The 21,832-nt window shown below is 46.3% G+C and overlaps 1 protein-coding gene across 1 annotated transcript in view; it reads left to right on the top strand.

Moving 5' to 3' along the window:
* The window catches only part of Helq (helicase, POLQ like), a 43,148-nt gene that overhangs the window by 5,483 nt on the left and 15,833 nt on the right, over positions 1 to 21,832 (top strand). The window contains 10 exon segments of the mRNA XM_032916061.1: positions 755 to 933; positions 1,599 to 1,799; positions 2,294 to 2,312; positions 2,315 to 2,365; positions 7,939 to 8,036; positions 10,774 to 10,872; positions 12,208 to 12,353; positions 14,999 to 15,238; positions 19,129 to 19,270; positions 19,487 to 19,591. Coding sequence (XP_032771952.1) covers positions 755 to 933; positions 1,599 to 1,799; positions 2,294 to 2,312; positions 2,315 to 2,365; positions 7,939 to 8,036; positions 10,774 to 10,872; positions 12,208 to 12,353; positions 14,999 to 15,238; positions 19,129 to 19,270; positions 19,487 to 19,591 — 1,280 coding nt within the window.

The raw sequence follows: 21,832 nt of genomic DNA, 5'->3' as shown, positions 1-21,832 counted from the left end.
CCAGTCTAGCTAAGTAGGTGGGAATGAGCTTGATCTTCTGATCTCTGTCTCCACTACCGAGGGTGCTAGGTTTTCAGGCATGAGCCACCACAGCCCAAACAGACTCCTCGGGTGAGCACTCTACCCTCTGGAGTGCATCCTTAATCTATTCCTCGGAGCTCCAGTTATCAGTGTCTCCCAGGTTCTGCTTTTGTTGATTATTTCTCAATGATTGGGAGTGGGAACAACAGGACCCTGGACGTGCCAGGTAGTAACTGAAGCCCTCTACGGTTTAAATAGTCCTTACCTAAAATACCATTTGGGCTAATCAAAGGCCATTTGGGTGCTTAGGAACCAAAGGACATTAGGGACTTGAATTGTCCTTAAGAGAGCAACCTGAAGACTTGCAGCGTGTGCAAGATCTCTCGGATTTCCTTTTCTCCCTCTCCCTATTTCTGCAAAGAGGCTCTTCAGTGGGTGAGGGAGGTAAGCTATATGGTCCTGAAGAAGAAGGAAGGTTTTAGAATGATCACAGGTCCTCACGCTGGCCCTGGCCGCAGACAACTGTCTGCCCTGCTGGAATCTGACACAACTGTAACCGTTGCCAGTCCAAGCCCAAAATCCTGAAAATGCACAGCATTACACATGTGACAAGAATCACATATATCCTCACGAGACGATTACCACATTGAGATACTGGATTTCCTCCCAGAAAAAAAATCTTAAGAGCTTAGAAGGGGAAATAATCTCTTGCATTTTTCTTTAAATTCTACAGACTGGCAGCATACTTGCTTAACGTTAAGTTCTGTGCAAGAAAGGAAAAATTTAATATACTCCTTGCCAACGAGTGGCGGAAAGACCCTTGTGGCTGAGATCTTAATGCTGCAGGAACTTCTCTGCCGACAGAAAGACGTTTTACTGATCCTTCCCTATGTGGCTATTGTCCAAGAAAAGGTGTGTGGCTACATAGTTGTAACTTCCTAGTGTGGTGTTTTCAGATCTAAAGACTAGAGTCAATGTATTAGCTTTAAGTTGAGTCATGATCTTTTTGGGAGGGAATATACAAAAGTAACACTAATACTTAATTATTTTCAAGTGGTTACTGTATATAGTTTTTCCTAAGTCGCTTTGAGCTGTATCTTACATGTTCCATTAATACTTAGCCTGCTTTTTCAACCAGAACCAGCTCACTACCTCATCAGGATAAGTGAGTCAGTCTGATGTGGCTTTTATATAAAAGGTTATGAATAAAGTCTGTTTTCATATTATAGTTTAAAAGTTAACACGTCAGGGTTGGAGGGGAGCTTAAGAGCCTTGGCTGCTCTCCTGGAAGCCTTAGGTTTATCTGTGGAGCATCCACCTCAAAACCATCTGTAACCTAGTCCGAGGGAAGCCATCACTACATGCACACAGTGCACAGGTAGGTATGCAGACAGAACACCCACACACATGTAGTAATTAAAGTGTTACATGCACTTAATTCGTAAAGACAAAGGCCTTATTTAAAAACCAGCAGTTGCTAGATTGGACCCCCAGATGGGGACAGTTTTAAATTAAGGGAATCCCTCTGACTTTTAACCGGACCTCTTATTTGTGGTTTTCTTTAACTAATATCCTAGATTTCCAGTTTGTCAAGTTTCGGTATAGAACTTGGTTTCTTTGTCGAAGAATATGCTGGCAGCAAAGGAAGATTTCCTCCAATTAAAAGGAGGGAAAAGAAGTCGCTGTACATCGCCACCATTGAGAAAGGGCATAGCCTGGTGAACGCCTTGATTGAAACGGGAAGGATGGGCACTCTAGGCCTGGTTGTTGTCGATGAGGTTGGTTAACGTCATGTTTCTGATACCAGCTCTTTCCCCAGCTATGGTTTGGATCCTCTTGGTAACTACCTTAATGTACAGGGCACAAGGGGAGACATTCCACGGTAGATAATCTTAAATCCGGTCTCCCGCAGATGTTTCCTGAAATGTGAACATGTATCTTAGGAGGCATTTTATAATGTTACTCCTTGAATCCCAGATGTATCAGGAGGCTGCCCCAAATTTTACTAACGTAAAGCATTAGTGAAATTGTGTGTGTGTGGTGTGTGTGTATGTGTGTGTGTACATGTGTGTGTACGTGTGCATGTGTGTGTACGTGTGCATGTGTGTGTGTGTGTGTGTGTGTGTGTGTGTGTGTGTGTGTGTGTGTGTGTGTGTGTGTGTGTACTGGCGTTCTAATAGCCAGGATAGGTTCATTCTGCACCAAACAGTTGTTTTATATGGACAGGAAGTGAAATCTGTCTCTTTTCCTCCATCCCCGCCTTAAATCACAGTTGCACATGATTGGTGAGGGAGCCGTGGTGCCACACTGGAGATGACCCTGGCCAAAGTCCTCTACACCAGCAGTGAGTATTGACTTGCAGCCGGTTCTGTGTGGAAATGGCAGATTCCATCACTAGTTTATTCTGCCTCGAACAAGATGTTTAAGATTCCTGCCTCCGCCTGTAAGCTCCTACGTTCTTGTTGAACGGATATGGATGGTGACGATTACAAAGGTGCTTAGTCAGGCCATCGGCCTCCGTATCGCTGTGAGATGGAGACTGAGGCGGGGCTGACCCGGTGAGACAGTTGTGAGGGTCACGTGAGAAGTAACGCTGCTTCTCCAGTGACGCCATGTGGCACTGGGTAAGATCTGCTGCCACCGTGGCCCTCAGCATCACCACCATCTTCCCAGTGGAGGAACAATATGTACTTTTTTTTTTAAATATTTTTTTAAGACAGGGTCTTGCTGTATAGCTCTAGCTGCCTTGGAACCTGCTTGGAGACAGGGTGGTCCCAAAGTCACAGAGAGCCTGCCTCTGCCTTCCGAGTCCTGAGATTAAGGGCTTGCACCTCTTGGCATCCACAATAGTGACTGGGTTTGGTGACTGCATGTGGGATGGATCCCCATGTGTGACAGTCCTGGATGGCCTTTCCTTCAGTCTCTGTTCCACACTTTGTCGCTGTATTTCCTCCTGTGGATATTTTGTTCCCTCTTCGAAGAAGGTCTGAAGTATCCACACTTTTGTCTGACTTCTTGAGCTTCATGTGGTCTGTGAATTATATCTTGGGTATTCCGAACTTTTGGGCTAATATCCACTTAACAGTGAGTGCGTATCACGTGTTTTCTTTTTGATTGGGTTACCTCACTCAGGGTGATATTTTCAAGTTTCATCCGTTTGCTTAAGAATTTCATGAAGTCATTGTTTTTAACAGCTGAGTAGTACTCCATTGTGTAGATGTACCATATTTTTTTAATCCATTCCTCTGTAGAAGGGAATCTGGGTTCTTTCCAGCTTCAGGCTATTATAAATAAGGCTGCTATGAACACAGTGGAGCATGTGTCCTTGTTGTATGTTGGGGCATCTTTTGGGTATATGCCCAGGAGAGGTATAGCTAGATCCTCAGGTAGTTCAATGTCCAATTTTCTGAGGAACCTCCAGACTGATTTCCAGAGTGGTTGTACCAGCTTGCAATCCCACCAACAATGGGGCAGTGTTCCTCTTTCTCCACATCCTGGCCAACTTCTGCTGTCACCTGAGTTTTTGTTCTTAGCCATTCTGACTGGTGTGAGGTGAAATCTCAGGGTTGTTTTGATTTGCATTTCCCTGATGACTGAGGGTGTCGAACATTTTATTAGGTGTTTTGTGGCCATTCGATATTCCTCAGTTGAGAATTCTTTGTTTAGCGCTGCACCCCATTTTTAATAGAGTTATTTGATTCTCTGTAGTCTAACTTCTTGAGTTCTTTGTATATATTGGATATTAGCCCTCTATCGGATGTAGGATTGGTAAAGATCTTTTCCCAGTCTGTTGGTTGCCATTTTGCCCTAATGACAGTGTCTTTTGCCTTACAGAAGCTTTGCAATTTTATGGGGTCCCATTTGTTGATTCTTTTTTTTTTTAAAGATTATTTATTTATTATATATAAGTACACTGTAGCTGTCTTCAAACATACCAGAAGAAGGCATCAGATCCCATTATAGATAGTTGTGAGCCACCATGTTATTGCTGGGAATTGAACTTAGGACCTCTGGAAGAGCAGTTAGTGCTCTTAACCACTGATCCATCTCTCCAGCCCCCATTTTTCGATTCTTGATCTTAGAGCATAAGGTATTAGTATTCTGTTCAGGAAAATTTTCCCAGTGCCCATGTGATCAAGACTCTTTCCCACTTTTCCTTCTTTTAGTTTGAGTGTATCTGGTTTTATGTAGAGGTCCTTGATCCACTTGAACTTTAGCTTTGTACAAGGCGGTAAGAATGGGTCAATTTGCATTCTTCTACACGCCAACCTCCAGTTGAACCAGCACCATTTGCTGAAAATGCTATCTTTTTTCCGTTTGATGGTTTTGGCGCCTTTGTCAAAAATCAAGAGACCATAGGTGTGTGGGTTCATTTCTGGGTCTTCAATTCTATTCCACTGGTCTATCTGCCTGTCTCTGTACCAGTATCATACTATTATTATTTTTATTACTATTTTTATTACTATTGCTCTGTAGTACTGCTTGAGTTCAGGGATAGTGATTCCCCCTGAAGTCCTTTTATAGTTGAGAATAGTTTTCACAATCCTGGGTTTTTTGTTATTCCAAATGAATTTGCAAATTGCTCTTCCTAAGTCCATGAAGAATTGACTTGAAATTTTGATGGGGATTGTATTGAATCTGAAAATTGTTTTTGGCAAGATGGCCATTTTTACTATATTAATCCTGCCAATCCATGAGCATAGGAGATCTTTCCATCTTCTGAGATCTTCTTCAATTTCTTTCTTCAGAGACTTGAAGTTCTTATCATACAGATCTTTCACTTGCTTGGTTAAAGTCACACCAAGGTATTTTATATTATTTGTGACAATTGTGAAGGGTCTCGTTTCCCTAATTTCTTTCTCAGCCTGTTTATCCTTTGAATAGAGGAAGGCTACTGATTCGTTTGAGTTAATTTTATATCCAACCACTTTGCTGAAGTTGTTTATCAGTTCAGGAGTTCTCTGGTGGAATTTTTGGAGTCACTTAAGTATACTATCATATCATCTGCAAATAGTGATATTTTGACTTCTTCCTTTCCAATTTGTATCCCTTTGACCTCTTTTTGCTATCTGATTGAGGACTTCGAGTACTATATTGAATAGGTAGGGAGAGAGTGGGCAGCCTTGTCTAGTCCCTGACTTTAGTGGGATTGCTTCAGGTTTCTCTCCATTTAGTTTGATGTTAGCTATTGGTTTGCAGTATATGGCTTTTACTATGTTTAGGTATGGGCCTTGAATTCCTGATCTTTCCAGGACTTTTATCATGAGGTGGTGTTAAATTTTGTCACATGCTTTCTCAGCATCTAATGAGATGATAATGTGGTTTTTTTTCTTTGACTGTTTATATAGTAGATTACGTTGATGGGTTTCTGTTTATTGAACCATCCTTGCATCCCTGGGATTAAGCCTACTTGATCATGATGGATGATTGCTTTGATGTGTTCTTGAATTCCATTTGCGAGAATTTTATTGAGTATTTTTGCATCGATATTCGTAAGGGAAATTGGTCTGAAGTTCTCTTTGTTGGGTCTTTGTGTGGTTCAGGTATAAACATAATTGTGGCTTCATAGATGGAATCAAGTAGTGTTACCTCTGTCTCTCTTTTGTGGAATAGTTTGAAGAGTATTGGTATCAGGTCTTTATGAAGGTCTGATAGAATAATTCTGTACTGAACCCATCTGGTCCTGGGCTTTTTTTGGTTGGGAGACTTTTAATAGCTGCTTCTATTTCTTTAGGAGTTATGGGGTTGTTTAGATGGTTTATCTGATCCTAATTTAGCTTTGGTACTTGGTATATGTTTGGAAAATTGTTCATTTCCTCCAGATTTTCCAGTTTTGTTGAAAATAGACTTTTGTAGTAGGTCCTGATGATTTTCTGAACTTCCTCAGTTTCTATTGTTTTGTCTCCCTTTTCATTTCTGATTTCGTTAATTTGGATACTGTCTCTGTGCCCTCAGGTTAGTCTGGCTAAGGGTTTATCCCTTATTGATTTTTCTCAAAGAACCAGCTCCTGGTTCTGTTGATTCTTTAGATAGTTCTTTTCGTTTTTACTTGGTTAATTTTGGCCCCGAGTTTGATTATTTCCTGCCGTCTACTCTCTTGGGTGTTTGCTTCTTTTTGTTCTGGAGCTCTCAGGTGTGCTGTCAAGCTGCTAGTGTATGCTCTCTCCGGTTTCATTTTGGAGGCGCTCAGAGCTATGTGTTCTCCTCTTAGCACGGCTTCCACTGTGTCCCATAAGTCACTGGCTCACCACCGTCCCGGCTGCCATCTTTCCAGATTGTCAGGAATGAGAAACCTCTTTCTAGGAGGCAGCTCCTGTTCTGGGTACCAGGGCCCCAGCCTTTTCTTTGCTCAGGGTGAGTCCCTGTGGAAGTTGCGTTTCCTGAAGCCCATCATTTCCGTGGTCTGATCAGAAAGAAGAAACGTAAGTGTCTCCTTCGAGTATCTCCATTCTGCCAGGATGGTTATGCTACCATCATCTTCTCCACACTCGGAGGACTGGCTGTGGGCTGTGTGCTGTGCTCACACGTTACACGTCCCTTCCAAGCAGCATCTGCTCCATGAGTGTTCTGTGAGCAGCCACCATCACCTAAAGTCCGTTTCCTTCAAACCATTCTTCAGTGTGAACTTCCCGTCACCATTTACCAGCAGATGGCTAAACCAGAATCTTATAATCTTTTTAAATTTCCTCATTTCAGTGCTGCCCAGACTGTCCTTCTGCCCCAAGTGATCCTTCTGCCTCAGCCTCCCAAGCAACTGGGTCTATAATCTTTACTCTTTAACACTGTCAGCACCCAGTTCCGATCTGGTTACCCCAAGAATCTGCTTGATTCATGTACAGAAATCTTAGTACACAGTTAACCCAGTTTAGTGACGAGTTCTTTAGCCTTTGCCTTTTCCAGCTTACAATTACGAGCAACAGACTTAGGACACAGGACATGGCCTCCCCAATGGTGGCAGATGTCATCATAGCTGTCGTTATAATTGGTCCTAATAGCTTCCACCAGCTTAGCCAAAGCACCCTTGTCTTCCGAGTTCACCTGTGTGAAGGCAACAGTGGTGCACGTCTTCCTGTGGACCAGACGCCCCAGCCTGGCCTTTCCCTTGATGATGCAGTGGGGCGACCCCATCTTTCGACAAAGGGCAGGCAGGAAAACCACCAGCTCAATGGGATCTACATCATGGGCAATCACCACCAGCTGAGCCTTCTTGTTCTCCACCAAGGTGGTGACTGTATTGACCCCTGCTTAGAGGACAGGTGGTCTCTTAGTTGGGATGTCCCCTCTGCTTATAGGACAGGTGGTCTCTTAGTTGGGACGTCCCCTTTGCCAGCAGCTTTCTTCTCAGCGTGGGCCAGCAGCCTCTGCTTCTCCTGCTCTGTCTCTGGCCTGTACTTGTGGGCGAGCTTAAGCAGCTGAGTCGCTGTCTGCCTGCCCAGGGCCTAGGTGAACTGGTTGATGGCAGGAGGTACTTTGAGCCGCTTATAGAGGATGGCTCTTTGCCACTGCAGCCTGATGTAGTGGGGCTGTTTGACGAAGCGCGTGAGATCTCTTGGACTGGATGTCCTGCCCAATGCTGAAGTTCTTAGGCTTCTTCTCAAACAAAGGATTGACCACCTTTTTCGCCTCCTGTTTCTTGACTATGACTGGGGCTGGAGCCACCTTCTTCCCCTGGGCCTTCTTTCCTTTGGGCACCTTGCTCAGCTGGAGGAGAGAGCCAAGATCTTTATGTATATGCAAATATTCCAAAATCTGATAAAAAAAATCCTAAATCTGTAACATTTCCGGTCTAAACATTTCCGGTAAAGCTCATCCTCCCGTTCCCTGACTCCAGACCACCCAGACAGGATGACCCTGAGGTATTGCTGTTCCTTTAGGACAGAAATGAGACCTCTCCCTGATACTTTGATTTGTTTTTAGAAACAACTCAGATTATCGGCATGAGTGCAACACTAAACAACGTAGAAGACCTACAGGCGTTCCTGAAAGCCGAGTATTACACCAGTCAGTTCAGACCAGTATGTACCCAAGGTTTGCGCTGTATTGATTCTTATGTACTCGTCCTAGACATGAGAGCGGAGAGCTCGGTGTGTTGTAAACGGCGGAGTGGGAAAGGTGCATCGGTCACGCCATAGCTCTACAATAACAGTTCACATACGGAGGATGTCACCCGAGGCTGGGGTCACGTGTTACACCTGGAACAGTGACCGGAGAACGAGCCCCAGTGAATGCTCACTGAATGGGCTCTCCCAGAGCTTGTCTTATGTCTCACCTCTTCGTATCTGAAGTCAGGTCTTTAGCTGGGCAAGATTTCAAGAGATGCGCTGGGACCTGCTACCAACATTGAGAAGTCACCTTAGTTCCCACTTCAGGAGCACGTGTGCTAACTCAGAATAGTGTGGACAGTTAGCATGGCTCCCATGCGAGGGCGGTGTGAAAATTACACATTCCATATTTACAGTCTCACAAAGCCACCACCCTTAGGTGTAGAGCCAGCGCCAGTCAGTGGTGCTAAAGGGGAGGCGGTCTGGAGGGATGGCTCAGTGGTTGTCGCACTGACTGCCCCTCTAGAGGTCCTGGGTCAATTTTCGGCATCCATGTGGTGGCTCTCAAAGTCCTTATACTCCAGTCCCTTGGGACTTAGTGCCTTCTGGCTCCCAGGGACACTGCACACATGTGCACAGGCAGAATGCAGGCAAGACATATAAATTAAATAAATAAGAGACAGAGAATCAGGCTTTTCGGGGAAGAAGACCCTGATAGGTTATCCAGTCCCAAGTGTTCAGACCTAAAACACTTCTGCATACAAACAATGCTGAGTGAACTCAGTAGGGGGTGGGTGGGTGTGTGTACGTGTACAACGATAATTTTTAAAAATGAGGTCATGAACTTGAGAAAGAGAAGAACAGAGGTAGAGATGGGGTAGAGATATAAATTTAATATTTGTGTATGGATACTTTCTTTTTTTTTTATTATTATTTAAAGAAATGACCTTAGGCTTGATGGTGAAACGTGTAATGCCAGCATTCAGGAGGCTGAGGAAAGGAAGCTTGAGCTTTAGGCCGGCCGGAGCTCTATCCTGAGCTCAGGGCTAGCCTGGGCTGAGCAGCAAGACCCTGTCAGGGAAAAAGCTCATCAGCCTTTTCGGGTGCCTGGGCTTTGGTAGTTACCGCTCTTTTCAACATAAGCTAGGGTGCGACATGGACTTTTCCCCCTTGGTTTTGAGACAAGGTCTTGTATGCCAGACTGTTCTGGAACTAGCTACTTACCCAAGGATGACCAAGGAGTCTTCCTAATCCTCCTGCCTCCACCTCCCAAGTGCTGGGGTTATAGGTTCAACCCCGTACTTCACTCACATGGATTTAGATTTAAATCTAAGAACAGCATTCCTAAAATGCTTGGCCAAGTGCGAGTGTAGCTCATGGTTACTTGAGGGCAGTGTGTGATGAACATATACTGTCTGTCCGAAGTACCAGTGTGGATGTTCTGTGTCTGGGTTTTTAAATAATCTCAAAGGTCACTAAGTAGTATCTTGACATTTATTGTTTACACTTATACAAAGTATAAAAAATTTCAGGAAATATCTTCTGACTTTAGATGTCAAATTGAGAATCTACTCTTTTTGTTGTTGGGCTGTGGTGGTGCAGCCTTTAATCCCAGGCAGAGGCAGGTGGATCTCTGAGTTCAAGGCCAGCCTGGTCTACAGAGTGAGCGCCAGGGCTACACAGGCGAGCACCGTTCTTGGGAAAGCAAACAAAGAACCCTAAGACTCCACCTTTCCACACCAGTGAACCGAGGGCAGGGGAGAGAGCCAGCTGATGAGGTGCTGGCCCCGCGAGCATCAGGGCCTGCACTCAGTCCTCAGAGCACGCACACAGAGGCCAGGCATGCTCGCATGTCTTACCAACCCAGTGCTAAGACAGGAGCTCCAACCTGGCCTCCTTGGCAAGCTTCAGGGAAGAGAGAGACTTACCTTAAAAATAAGACACACGCTGCTGAGGGGTGACACCTGAGGTGTGTCCTCTTACCTCACGCATGTGCACACACGTGTGAGCACTTGTACATACATAGGTACCTGCACTGTGTACCTGCACACACACACACACACACACACACACACACACACACACAAACCTACACACATCTCCCCACCAGCAGAAAATCTGTGTTTAAAACTTCCTGACCATGAGTCCTTAAGTGGCATTTAAAATGGAAACTGATGACCAACACAGAAAGTCGTAGATCTTAAGAAATAATACAAAAGAAGAGAAAATGGGACTATCACCTGTTCCTACATGTATTCTTTCTTACTTACTTGGGTGTGTCTGAGGGTCTGCCATGTGTCTGTGCTGCCTGCGGAGACCAGCCAGGGGCATCAGGCCCGCTGGAGCTCGAGTTACAGGCAGTTGCAGGCTGTTGTGGGTGCTGAGAACTGAGGTCCTCTGGGGGAGGGGCAAGCACACAGCCACTGAGCCCCCTCTGCAGCCCTCTTTCCTGCTGCTCACAACAAATGCCCACGCGTCCGGCCTCCTTTTCAGTGTCTCCTACTCAACTCAAAGGTAAAATTCCCAGGATGTTAGTTCCTGTTTTTCTGTAAAGGAAAAGAGAGGCAGGGGAAAGGAGAGAGCTGAATCCTGTCTGTAGTGTCCTAGCAACGCTGGGGTCTCTGTGTGTGTAGCTGTCCTGTGTGAAAACATGGTCTAGAATTTCAGACTACAAATTGTATATTAATCGGCCATTTCCTTTCATCTCCAGGTTGAATTAAAAGAATTCCTGAAAGTAAATGACACAATATATGAGGTAGACAGCCGGGCTGCGGACGGCATGACCTTTTCACGGCTCCTGAATTATAAGGTGCGAGGGAAACCCCTCAATCCGGGTTCCCATCTTTTGTGCCTAGGTATGCTGGGCACTGCAGCAGACTGAAGGGGTCTCGCTGGTTTGTATTTGGGGGAGGGTTTGAGAGGAGAAGGTGCCTGATCTCTCATGGACAACAAGCTGCTGACTGAATACAGCAAGTTTCTTCTTTGTTTGGTTTGCAATGCTAGGGCTCGAGCCAGGGCCTACATACAAGGCACACGCCACCTCTGAGCTACCCCATACAAGGCACACGCCACCTCTGAGCTACCCCATACAAGGCACACGCCACCTCTGAGCTACCCCATACAAGGCACACGCCACCTCGGAGCTACCCCATACAAGGCACACGCCACCTCTGAGCTACCCCATACAAGGCACACGCCACTGGGCTACACCTAGTCCAGTGTTAGTGTCAGGTCATACTGGATTCTTTGCTCTGGCGTATCCTTGTGAAGCTGGGTATCTTATGGCTGCTGGATATAATATGTATAAAAACTAGCAGAACAGGACTGTGTGCAGCCCCGCTCTAACACCACAGCGCACATCCTGTCAGTGACTGTTGTGTGAGTGAGTAAAGTGCTTGCTAGTCAAATGACACTGATTTTGAGGAAGTATTTATTACGTTGTTTGCACCTGACTGATTATTGAGCCGGCTCCTGAACATGAAAATCCGGAGACATATCCTGTGGATGTGTCATTTATCCAACAGCAAGAAGAGCGTGCTGTGTAGTCTGACACATTGCTGTACAGAAGAGTTCCTGCTTGCATGCTAATGGCTTACATCGGCATGGAGGATCTTTAAAAGGGAAGCAGTTTTACCCCAGCTTTAGGATTTCATGCGTTTTATTCTAAATCCATGTTAGTTTTCAGTAAGCACAGGAACCGAGGAGATTTAAATGACTGACTGTCCTTTTATTGCACGTCCTCCCGGCAGTGTCCAAACTGCCATAAACCACTGCTGCCGCCTCACTTCTGACAGTGTTAGGGAACACGGGTCAGAGCAGGATGAGACGCCATTCTGGACGAGGTATTTGACTGTTGGTAGCCGCAGTCCTTATCTCTCTCTGGCTTTTTGTTCTGCTCGGATGGAGGTGGGCATAAAATAGTTAATAATAACCAGAGCTGCTTTCACTTCCTTTGATTCTTAATCATTTAATCCTCTTTTTGGACTAAATGTGCCCCCAAACCAAATCTCTAAGGAGTAACCTAGGGAAATTGACCATGCGATGTTCAGTGCAGCTGTCATCTCTGGTTTTAGCGATGGATAACTGTAGTGTTTAATGCTGGTGACAGTTTACTGTCTTTCAAGTCACGCTTGCCTTGTTGCAGTACTCCGATGCCCTGAAGAAAGTGGACCCTGACCGCTTGGTAGCATTGGTGACAGAAGTCATCCCTAACTACTCCTGCCTGGTTTTTTGTCCCAGTAAGAAGAACTGTGAAAATGTAGCAGAAATGCTGTGCAAGTTTTTAAGCAGGTATGTTCATCTTTTTAACTTTGTTCCTTTTTTGTCATAAATTGCAGACTGAATGATACATTGTTTGCTGAATGATCATGGTCTTAGCAGGGCATTGTATTTATACTTTCTGAAGGAACTGACCTTAAAGTCAGCCTAACTGAAATCCACACTAAAGTAGAAAATTGTGGAGTTGCAAGAGTGTCCACCGCAGAGGCGCACATTTGAAGCCTGGCTGAGCAGTGGCCCAGGGTCCAGTTGCGCCTTAGACCGGTCATGTCTGCGAGTGGGAAGGGCAGGCTGCAGGCAGGGTGTCCCCTGTCACGCCCCGAGGCCGGCCATGGCTGCAGCTGAGCTTCTCTTTGTTAACACCTCCCTTCCCTTCTTAACTCGTCTGGGCACCAGACAGAATTTCCTACGAATTTTAGAGGTGTCTGGTTTGGAGTTCATATCCAAACTATGAACTCTGCTGTGCCCACAGGGATAGTGTCCGTGCTGATTGGTCTCTGTTTTCTGTACCTGTTTGTTGTGTGGGGTTTTAATGTTTACACCGTTTGGCCCCTTACTTGAGGCTTTCATTAGTCATAAACTAGGGATGCGAACTTATAATCTGGTCATTCTCCACCCTGCCTCCCAGTCCTACTGGCATAGACTGATGTAAGTGAGGAGTAAATTTGCTGGCTTAGTAGAATGTCAGTGTTCAGGGAGCAAGACCCTGGGTTCGGTCCCCAGTTCCAGAAAAAAGAAAAAAAAAAAAAAAGTGTTCAGGGAGCCACCAAGGAGTTGAGCTTCAACGATTGATAGTCTGCCTTTACAATGACAGTTTTAATTATTTAAGAAAAAACCAAAACGGGGCTGGAGAGATGGCTCAGACGTTAAGATCACTGACTGCTCTTCCAGAGGTCCTGAGTTCAATTCCCAGCAACCACATGGCGGCTCACAACCGTCTGTAATAAGATCTGATGCCTTCTTCTGGTGTGTCTGAAGACAGCTACAGTGTACTCATATAAATTAAAATAAATAAATCTTTAAAGAAAAAAACCAAAACAACCAGGCAATAGCTCATGCCTTCAATCCCTGCACCTGGAAGGCAGAGGCAGGAGAATCTGAGTTTGAGGCCAGCCTTGGGTACATAGTGAGTTCAGGACAGCCAGGGCTGTATAATGAGACACAAACAAACCAACATAACAGCTAAGTGCACTGCACTGGGGAGATGGTGGTTGTTGGTCGTGAGCACCTCCTGCTCTTCCAGAGGGTCTGACAAGTTCTCTCTGACACCCAGCTCCAAGAGGAGTCAGAACATCTGACCTTCATGCATGCACACATAAACATACACACACACGCACACACACACACACACGCACACACTCACACACACACACACACACACACACACACACACACACTCACACACACACACACACACACACACACACACACACACACTCACACACACACACACACGCACACACTCACACACTCACACACACACTCACATACACACACTCATGCACACACATACACACGCACACACTCACATGCATGTATATACAAGCATGTACACACAGATTTTAAAAACTAAGAAAAATAAGGAAATCATCATTTAAGCTTTCTGTAAAACCACTCACCTTTTGAGCATAATTTAAGACACTGTTGAGGTCTCTACAGTGTTAGTGTTTAGACATTGTTTCCATGAATGGAACAACTCCATTTTCAGTGCAGAAAATTTCTACCTTAAAATAAAACAGACCATCTCTCATAAAGACATATATTGTAGAAGAAATAATCTTGATATCTAGATCAGGATCTAACCTGATATCATACGAAGTTTAGGGACAAAATTCAGGAAATCTGTGAAGCGTCTGAAATTGTTTCTAAAGTGTCGTGTTTATATGAACAGCTGAACTTTTCCTAGTTTTATTTTTGTGAGGTATCCACGAGGTTCTGTGATCCACAAAAGGCCTGGAGGGTATTTCTAATGGTTGATGAAGTAAGAAAGTTAAAAGAACGTTTTGTGGGGCTGGGGAGATGGCTCAGTCAGAGAACCCATTTGTATCCCTAGCCTCCTTACGAGAGCCAGGCATGACGGCACACACCTGTAATGCAGTGCTGCGACACGGGGAGGCCCTGCCGCTCACTGGCCAACGAGCTTCACTGAATAGTGAGTTCCTGGTTTAGTGAGAGATGAGAAAACCACCTGCTATCAGCCTCTGTGCAGACACGGCTACAGACATGATCCGCAGTACACAGATACAGACACATGCATGTTCATACAAAAATACATGCAAAGGACCTTTTCTGTACTTACACTGATAAAAGTAATACATAACTAAAAAGGATGCTAACATGATACATTAAAGAAAAATGGTTAGTACTTCCCACCTGTAATGCAAGGACTCAGAGTTCCTCCTTTTAAAGATTTATATATTTTATGTGTATGCGCACACACACACACACACACACACAGTCACACTTGTGCGTGCCTAATGCCTTCAGAGATCACAAAAGGGCATTGGATCCCCTGAAACTGCAGTTGTAGATGGTCGTGGGGTGCCCTGTGGGTGCTGGGGGCTGAACCCCTGTCCTCTGGGAAAGCAGTCTGTGTTCTAACTGCTGAGCCATCGCTCCAGTCCCAGGCGGCTGTGTCTAATGGATCTTTCCCCTAGGGACTATCTAAACCACAGAGAGGAAGAAAAGGGGGAACTGATTAAAAGCCTGAGGAATGTCGGCCACGGTAAAGTGTGCCCTGTCCTGAAGCGCACCATCCCTTTCGGCGTCGCCTATCACCACAGCGGCTTAACTAGCGATGAGCGGAAGCTTCTGGAAGAGGCCTACTCCGCTGGCGTGCTCTGCCTCTTCACCTGCACGTCCACCCTGGCAGCAGGGGTCAATCTGCCTGCACGGAGGTGAGGGGTGGCAGAAGCTTTCCTGTGCTGACTTGGTCGGCGCGTTTCCTTTGACGGTTTAGTGAAGAAGCACCTTTCCTGACGTTAGAGCTCTCCCTCCCTTTCGTGCCCTCTCTCTTCCGTGTGTCTGGTTGTCTGAGTCTTCAGCTTGTGAGCCGGGTCCAACTGGAGGGAGTTCTGCCTCAGCCTCCTTCCTAGAGCCGGAGTCGGGATCTGACTCTACTTCTGGGAAGCTTTGACACGGTCTAGTGGGTTCATTTAATCCACCTCCTTGAAACGTCAGTGAACTGATATGGAAAGCCGGTGGAGTTCAGTGGCTGGAACCTTGTTTGACCTGTGTTCAATTCACAGGGAAGGAGCTGATTAAAGCCATCTGAATGCACTGTGTGTGTGTGTGTGTGTGTGTGTGTGTGTGTGTGTGTGTGTGTTTGAAACACGGTTTCTCTGTGTAGCTCTGGCTGTGTGTGTGTGTGTGTGTGTGTGTGTGTGTGTGTGTGTTTGAAACACGGTTTCTCTGTGTAGCTCTGGCTGTGTGTGTGTGTGTGTGTGTGTGTGTGTGTGTGTGTGTTTGTAGCTCTGGCTGTGTGTGTGTGTGTGTGTGTGTGTGTGTGTGTGTGTGTTTGAGACACGGTTTCTCTGTGTAGCTCTGGCTGTGTGTGTGTGTGTGTGTGTGTGTGTGTGTGTGTGTTTGTAGCTCTGGCTGTGTGTGTGTGTGTGTGTGTGTGTGTGTGTGTGTGTGTGTGTGTGTGTGTTTTGAAACACGGTTTCTCTGTGTAGCTCTGGCTGTGTGTGTGTGTGTGTGTGTGTGTGTGTGTGTGTTTGAAACACGGTTTCTCTGTAGCTCTGGCTGTGTGTGTGTGTGTGTGTGTGTGTGTGTGTGTGTGTTTGAAACACGGTTTCTCTGTGTAGCTCTGGCTGTGTGTGTGTGTGTGTGTGTGTGTGTGTGGGGGTGTGTGTGTGTGTGTGTGTTTGAAACACGGTTTCTCTGTGTAGCTCTGGCTGTCCTGGAACTCATTCTGTAGACCAGGCTAGCCCGGAACTTGGAGACTCACCTGCTTCCCCCTCTTCCTCTGCCTCCCAAGTGCTGGGATTCAAGGCCTGCATCACTGCCACCTGGCATGGATGGAATAACTTTGTCTTAGGGTTTTACTGCTGTGAACAGACACCATGACCAAGGCAACTCTTATACGGACAACATGTAATTGGGCTGGCTCACAGGGTCAGGGGGTCAGCCCATCATCATCATGGTGGGAGCAGGGCAGCGTGCTGGCCAGCATGGTGCCTGCATCTAGTCTGAAGGCAGCCAGGAGAAGATTCTTCCACACTGGGCGGAGCTTGAGCACTAGGAGACCTCAAAGACCACCTACACAGTGACACACTTCCTCCAACAAGGCCACACCTCCTAACAGTGCCACTCCCATGGGCCAAGCATATCCAACCACCACAAACTCTTAGAGGTCAGCCCCTCTGTCACCTTTTCAGATATTACCACACAGTGGAGAACTGCATAACTGACCTCTCCTTATAACTGCTGACTAGGGGGCAGGGGTGGTGTGAGGAGGTGTGCTAACAAATAATTTACTTTCACAAAATGTTTATGAACATTAAACGGAATGTTTTTCTGCTGGGTAGACAGTCTTATGTCTCCGTGTCATGGTCATTAAGTATGGTGTCCCCTCCGTATTCATGCGCATTTATCCATTTACAGACAGGGTCGCACTGTGTAGCCCTGCCCCTGCCTCCAGCCGTGGGCACTGAAGCCTGCACCGCCATGCCCAGCATGGAGGCAGCCTTGTGGCTGTGGGCCGGCAGTTCTCTTCTCTCCAAAGCTCTTCACATTCACTGCGTCCATCGGGTAGAGGAGCACCATGCCCCAGTGGGCTTGTGGAGCTCCGAGGTGAACTTTGGGGTTCAGGAGTCTGTTGGTTTTCTCCGTCCACCGTGTGGGTCCTGGGGATAGCAGTCATGTTGTCAGCCTTGGCAGCCATCAGGGCCTTTCCTCTGAGCCGGCCCCTCCAGCAGCTTTGCACTTTCCTCTGTCACCTTCCATTTCCTGTAGTGAGGAATGGCGCTTGTTATAGTTGGTGTCCCCTTCCCTCCTGTCCCCACATCACATCTCCCACACTGACACCCAAGTGTGTAACATGGGTTGTTTAGTCAGCCTTCACGATTTATGACCAATATTTTATACAATTGAAATCTATAAAATAATTAACTTTCCCAGCACTCAGGAGACAAAAGCAGGTGGATCTCTGAGTTCAAGGCCAGCCTGGCCTACAGAGTGAGTTCAGGACAGCCAGGGCCACACAGAGAAACCTTGTTCAAAATTGATGAATGAATGAATGAATGAATGAATGAATGAATGAGAGAGAGTAGAAGCTTCTTGAATGTCACATCAAAGCCAAATTGGAGCCCAGGCCCTGATCAGTAAGCCCTACAATCCCAGCTCCTCTGTCTTTGGTTAGGGCGAGGCACTCCATCTTGAGCTCTGTGGTCTCGGTCTTGGAGCTGTTGCTGGTCATTTCTGTGTTCCAGCTTTCCATCAGCTTCATTCTCTTCTGTGACTTAGGCTAGCCTGGGGTAAAGACACGTGGTTACAGCTGTCAACTCTTTTCCTCCAATTTTACCTTCCATATAAAATTCAAGTTTTTACTGGACTGGAAGACAGTATAGTGCAGACTGTTTGCCTAACACCTAGAAAATCCCAGGTTCAAACCCCAGTACCACTTCCAAAATCCATTTTCTTCTAAAGACACAGAAGTAGGAGGTTAGCGAAGTGGGTTGGGGTGAAAAGGACGTGGGGTGAATACAACGGCAACAGTACATGTGTGGGCTGTCGGGAGAACATGCGTGTGGGGTGTCGGGAGAGCATGCCTGTGGGGTGTCGGGAGAGCATGCCTGTGGGGTGTCGGGAGAGCATGCCTGTGGGGTGTCGGGAGAGCATGCCTGTGGGGTGTCGGGAGAGCATGCGTGTGGGGTGTCGGGAGAGCATGCCTGTGGGGTGTCGGGAGAGCATGCCTGTGGGGTGTCGGGAGAGCATGCCTGTGGGGTGTCGGGACAGAAAAGCTAGCTTTTTACTGTTCTGTTAGCTATGTTCATTCATTACATCTGTAGATTTTAAATGCATTCTAATCCGTGATGTTTCTTGTAGACGTCTGCTTTATAACAGTGGATATGATTCCCTCTGGAATTTTCTGTGGATACTATTTACAATTTTCCAAAATCCTTTACTGTACTTGTTGTATGCAGTCATTTCTCTGTGTTCTCTTTTCCTTCATTTTGTTTTCTTCAGGCTGTCCTCTATCCGCATAGTCTGGTGGGATTTATAAATGAAGAAGTCGATAGTGTAGGCAAATTCTTGAGTTCCCTTGAAGAGGAACTCTCACTACAGACTTGTTTTTACCTGAGCAGGATTGAAGTTGACGTTTTTGCCGACTGAAGCCAGCTGAAATCCGCAGTGCCCGATAGTTAAAGATAATATCAGTTCATCAGTCGCCAGCATATGGTAGCATATGGTGGCGGTACAAGGCCAGATCTTTGGGTTGGGGTGTAAACTCAAGAAGCTTTAGACACCACTGCTTCAGGCTCATCCTAGGCCTCTCCGCTGCAGAGGCTTGAGTGCAGGTGACAGCCCTGGCCTTTACTCATTGGCCGTTTAAGGAAAGCACTGTTGAACTCCAGCTGATTCCTTCATGAGAACATAGGAAGTAAGGGCCCTGCTAATCATTTTGTAAGAGCTACAGGCAATGTGTGTAAGAACTTAGGACGTCGGAGAGCCAGTGTCCGTGCAGTCTACTTAAAGTTAACACCGAATAAAGCGTGCAGTGGAGCTGGGTTTGAGAAGTAGTTGTTAACACAGAGGATCACTTTTATTTTCATACCCTCCGTAGAGTCATCTTAAGAGCTCCCTACGTGGCTAACACGTTCTTGAAGAGGAATCAGTATAAGCAGATGATTGGCAGGGCTGGCCGAGCTGGGATAGACACTGCCGGGGAGAGCATCCTTCTGCTGCAAGAGAAAGACAAGCAGCAGGTACTGAGCTGGGCCACACCCACATGACGTCATCACTTAGAAACTCAGTGGGACCGAACCTCTGTTAAGTCCAGCTCCTCCGGGGTTTTGTGTTTTGGTTTTGTTTTGGCTTTGGAGGAGTTTGGGGCTTCCAGGGACCTTACAGAGTGTGAGGTCTTAACGTGGAACACTGCTTAGTTTAGTGACAGCACAAACGTAACTGCTTTAACTTTATAGGTGCTGGGACTAATAAACGGACCGCTGGAAGACTGCCACAGCCATCTTGTCAAGGAGTTCACCAAGGGAATCCAGAGTTTGTTCCTCTCCTTAATTGGCCTGAAGGTATTTTTTAAAGATCTTCTTAAATCTGACAAGCGTTACCTGAGATAATAGAGACCTTTAAAAATTAAGGGAATTATAAAATGAACAAAATGGTAACTTCTAATGTGATAGGAAAAAGTACAGTCTGTGACATAAAAAAAATCTAGATCTGGGAACAGGAGAGACGGATCAGCAAATAGAGTGCACTGACTGCTCTTCTTGAGGACCTGGGTTCAATTCCCAGCACCCCGTGTCAGCTCACAGCTGTCTGTAAGTCCACGTCCAGGGGATCCGGCACCCTAACACAGATACACATGCAGGCAAAACACAAATGTACTTAAAATAAAAGTAAGTTATTTTTTTTAAAGACTCTGACTCTGGGTCTGTTTCATTCTTCAGTAGAGAAATGTAAGAAGTCAGAGAACAATTGATACCACCCGGAGTGAGTTACTGTACAGGAGGCAGTGCCGTGGATGTCGTGAAACAGTGGACCCAGACACAGGGCAGCCCATCCCCTCAGATCACGTGAAAAGGGAGGTGTGCCTGTCACCATGCGGTACAATGTCACCACCTCAGTGCTGGGAGGCTGTAACAAGCCCCAGCTCTGCAAACATGAGGGGCAGCAGACCTTATCTCAAACCAAAAAAAAAAGAAAAATAGAGTTATTGATTAATCTCTTTTAGACTTATTTTTAAGTTAATTAAATTCTGTCCTTGTGCCCAAAATGCAGTTGGCCACAACAACAATACAAAAATGTAGTCAAAGCCAGAGTTTGAATTTAGCTTTTTCTAACGGCAAGACCATCGTTCTTAGTTCATCCTAGAGCTTGTCCTCACTAGTACGAACACGGAAGTAAAATGAGAGACATAACTGAAACAGGTATCACAAGTTTCAGTCCCTTTGGCACCTTGCAATGGATGGCAATAGTCCTTACAGTGTCACCTGCCACACTAGAACCAGGAAAGTCTAAAGAAGAAAGTGATTAAATGCTGAGGTCAAGGAGAGACACAGATTAGATACAGAAGGAGGAGATAAGCCACACTAGGCATTTAGAGTAGAACGCAAGAGAAAAGCTTAATGTGACATGGGTGGGGAAGGGCTATGACATTGACATGGGTGGGGAAGGGCTGTGACATGGGTGGGGAAGGGCTGTGACATTGACATGGGTGGGGAAGGGCTGTGACGTAGTGATAGTCACAGGCTGGACACTGAGGAGTTGACATTTGGATGGAAACGGTTGCCCCAGACCAGATGGTATTGGTTGGGGTAGCAGGAGAGCATGTTTAACCATCAGAGAGGTCACCGTCCTCATAGAGTCTTTGTGCCAAGACTTGTGACTTGCAGTGTGAGGCCAGGGGCTAAGAGGACGTAGGTGAGCATCCCTAGAGACACAAGAGGACAGGAAGAGGAGGAGACTCCAGGGAGAGGATTCAGGGAGTTCCCGATTACTTATCGCAGCCACATCTCAGATACCCTGTGTCAAGGACCTGTACCACATGTCTGAATCCACACTTTTCTGTCTCCTGACGGTCTCCCTCCACCCACTGTCTGACCCGCCACATCTTCACACGGAATAATTACAGAATGGGAATGATTAAGTCACTCCTTCCACTTAAACTTTGTCAGTGGTTTCCTATTGCCATAAAAACCCAGAAAAAAAAAGGAAAAGATTAGTCCCAAATTTCTCACCTTGGCGTCTGGATAGCGTGACCACGGCTAGTCTCTCCAGTCTGGCCTCTTACACTTTATTCCAGGAACACTGGCTTTCCATTTTCATTCATCAAATGTGAGGTGCACTAGTGTCTTAATGGTCCCCAGACTGGGACTCACCCATTTCCCTTCTCTACACCCACCCTCATGTTCGCCCAGCCTCATGCTCACCCAGCCTCTTGCTCACCCACCCTCATGCTCGCCCAGCCTCTTGCTTACCCAGCCTCATGCTTGCCCACCCTCATGCTCGCCCACCCTCATGCTCAGTATACCCCCTTATCTCGTTGACCCTCCTCACCTGCAGCTGCTAGCCTAACTGTAACTTGCTGGGGCTGCATTCCCTACACCTCTGAGTCAGTCTGTTATTACAGAACTGCCTTCCTTCCCTACGACAGCACCAATCAGTTTGGGATCATGGCTTTGTTACTGTTCGGCTACTAAAGCACCGCTGCTTTAAGAGCCCTAAAAAGGGTTGGGGATTTAGCTCAGTGGTAGAGCACTTGCCTAGCAAGCGCAAGGCCCTCGGTTCAGTCCCCAGCTCCGAAAAAAAAG

Source organism: Rattus rattus, chromosome 11 (assembly GCF_011064425.1).
Source record: "Rattus rattus isolate New Zealand chromosome 11, Rrattus_CSIRO_v1, whole genome shotgun sequence".
NCBI lineage: Eukaryota > Metazoa > Chordata > Mammalia > Rodentia > Muridae > Rattus > Rattus rattus.
This window is presented reverse-complemented; position numbering and strand designations above follow the sequence as displayed.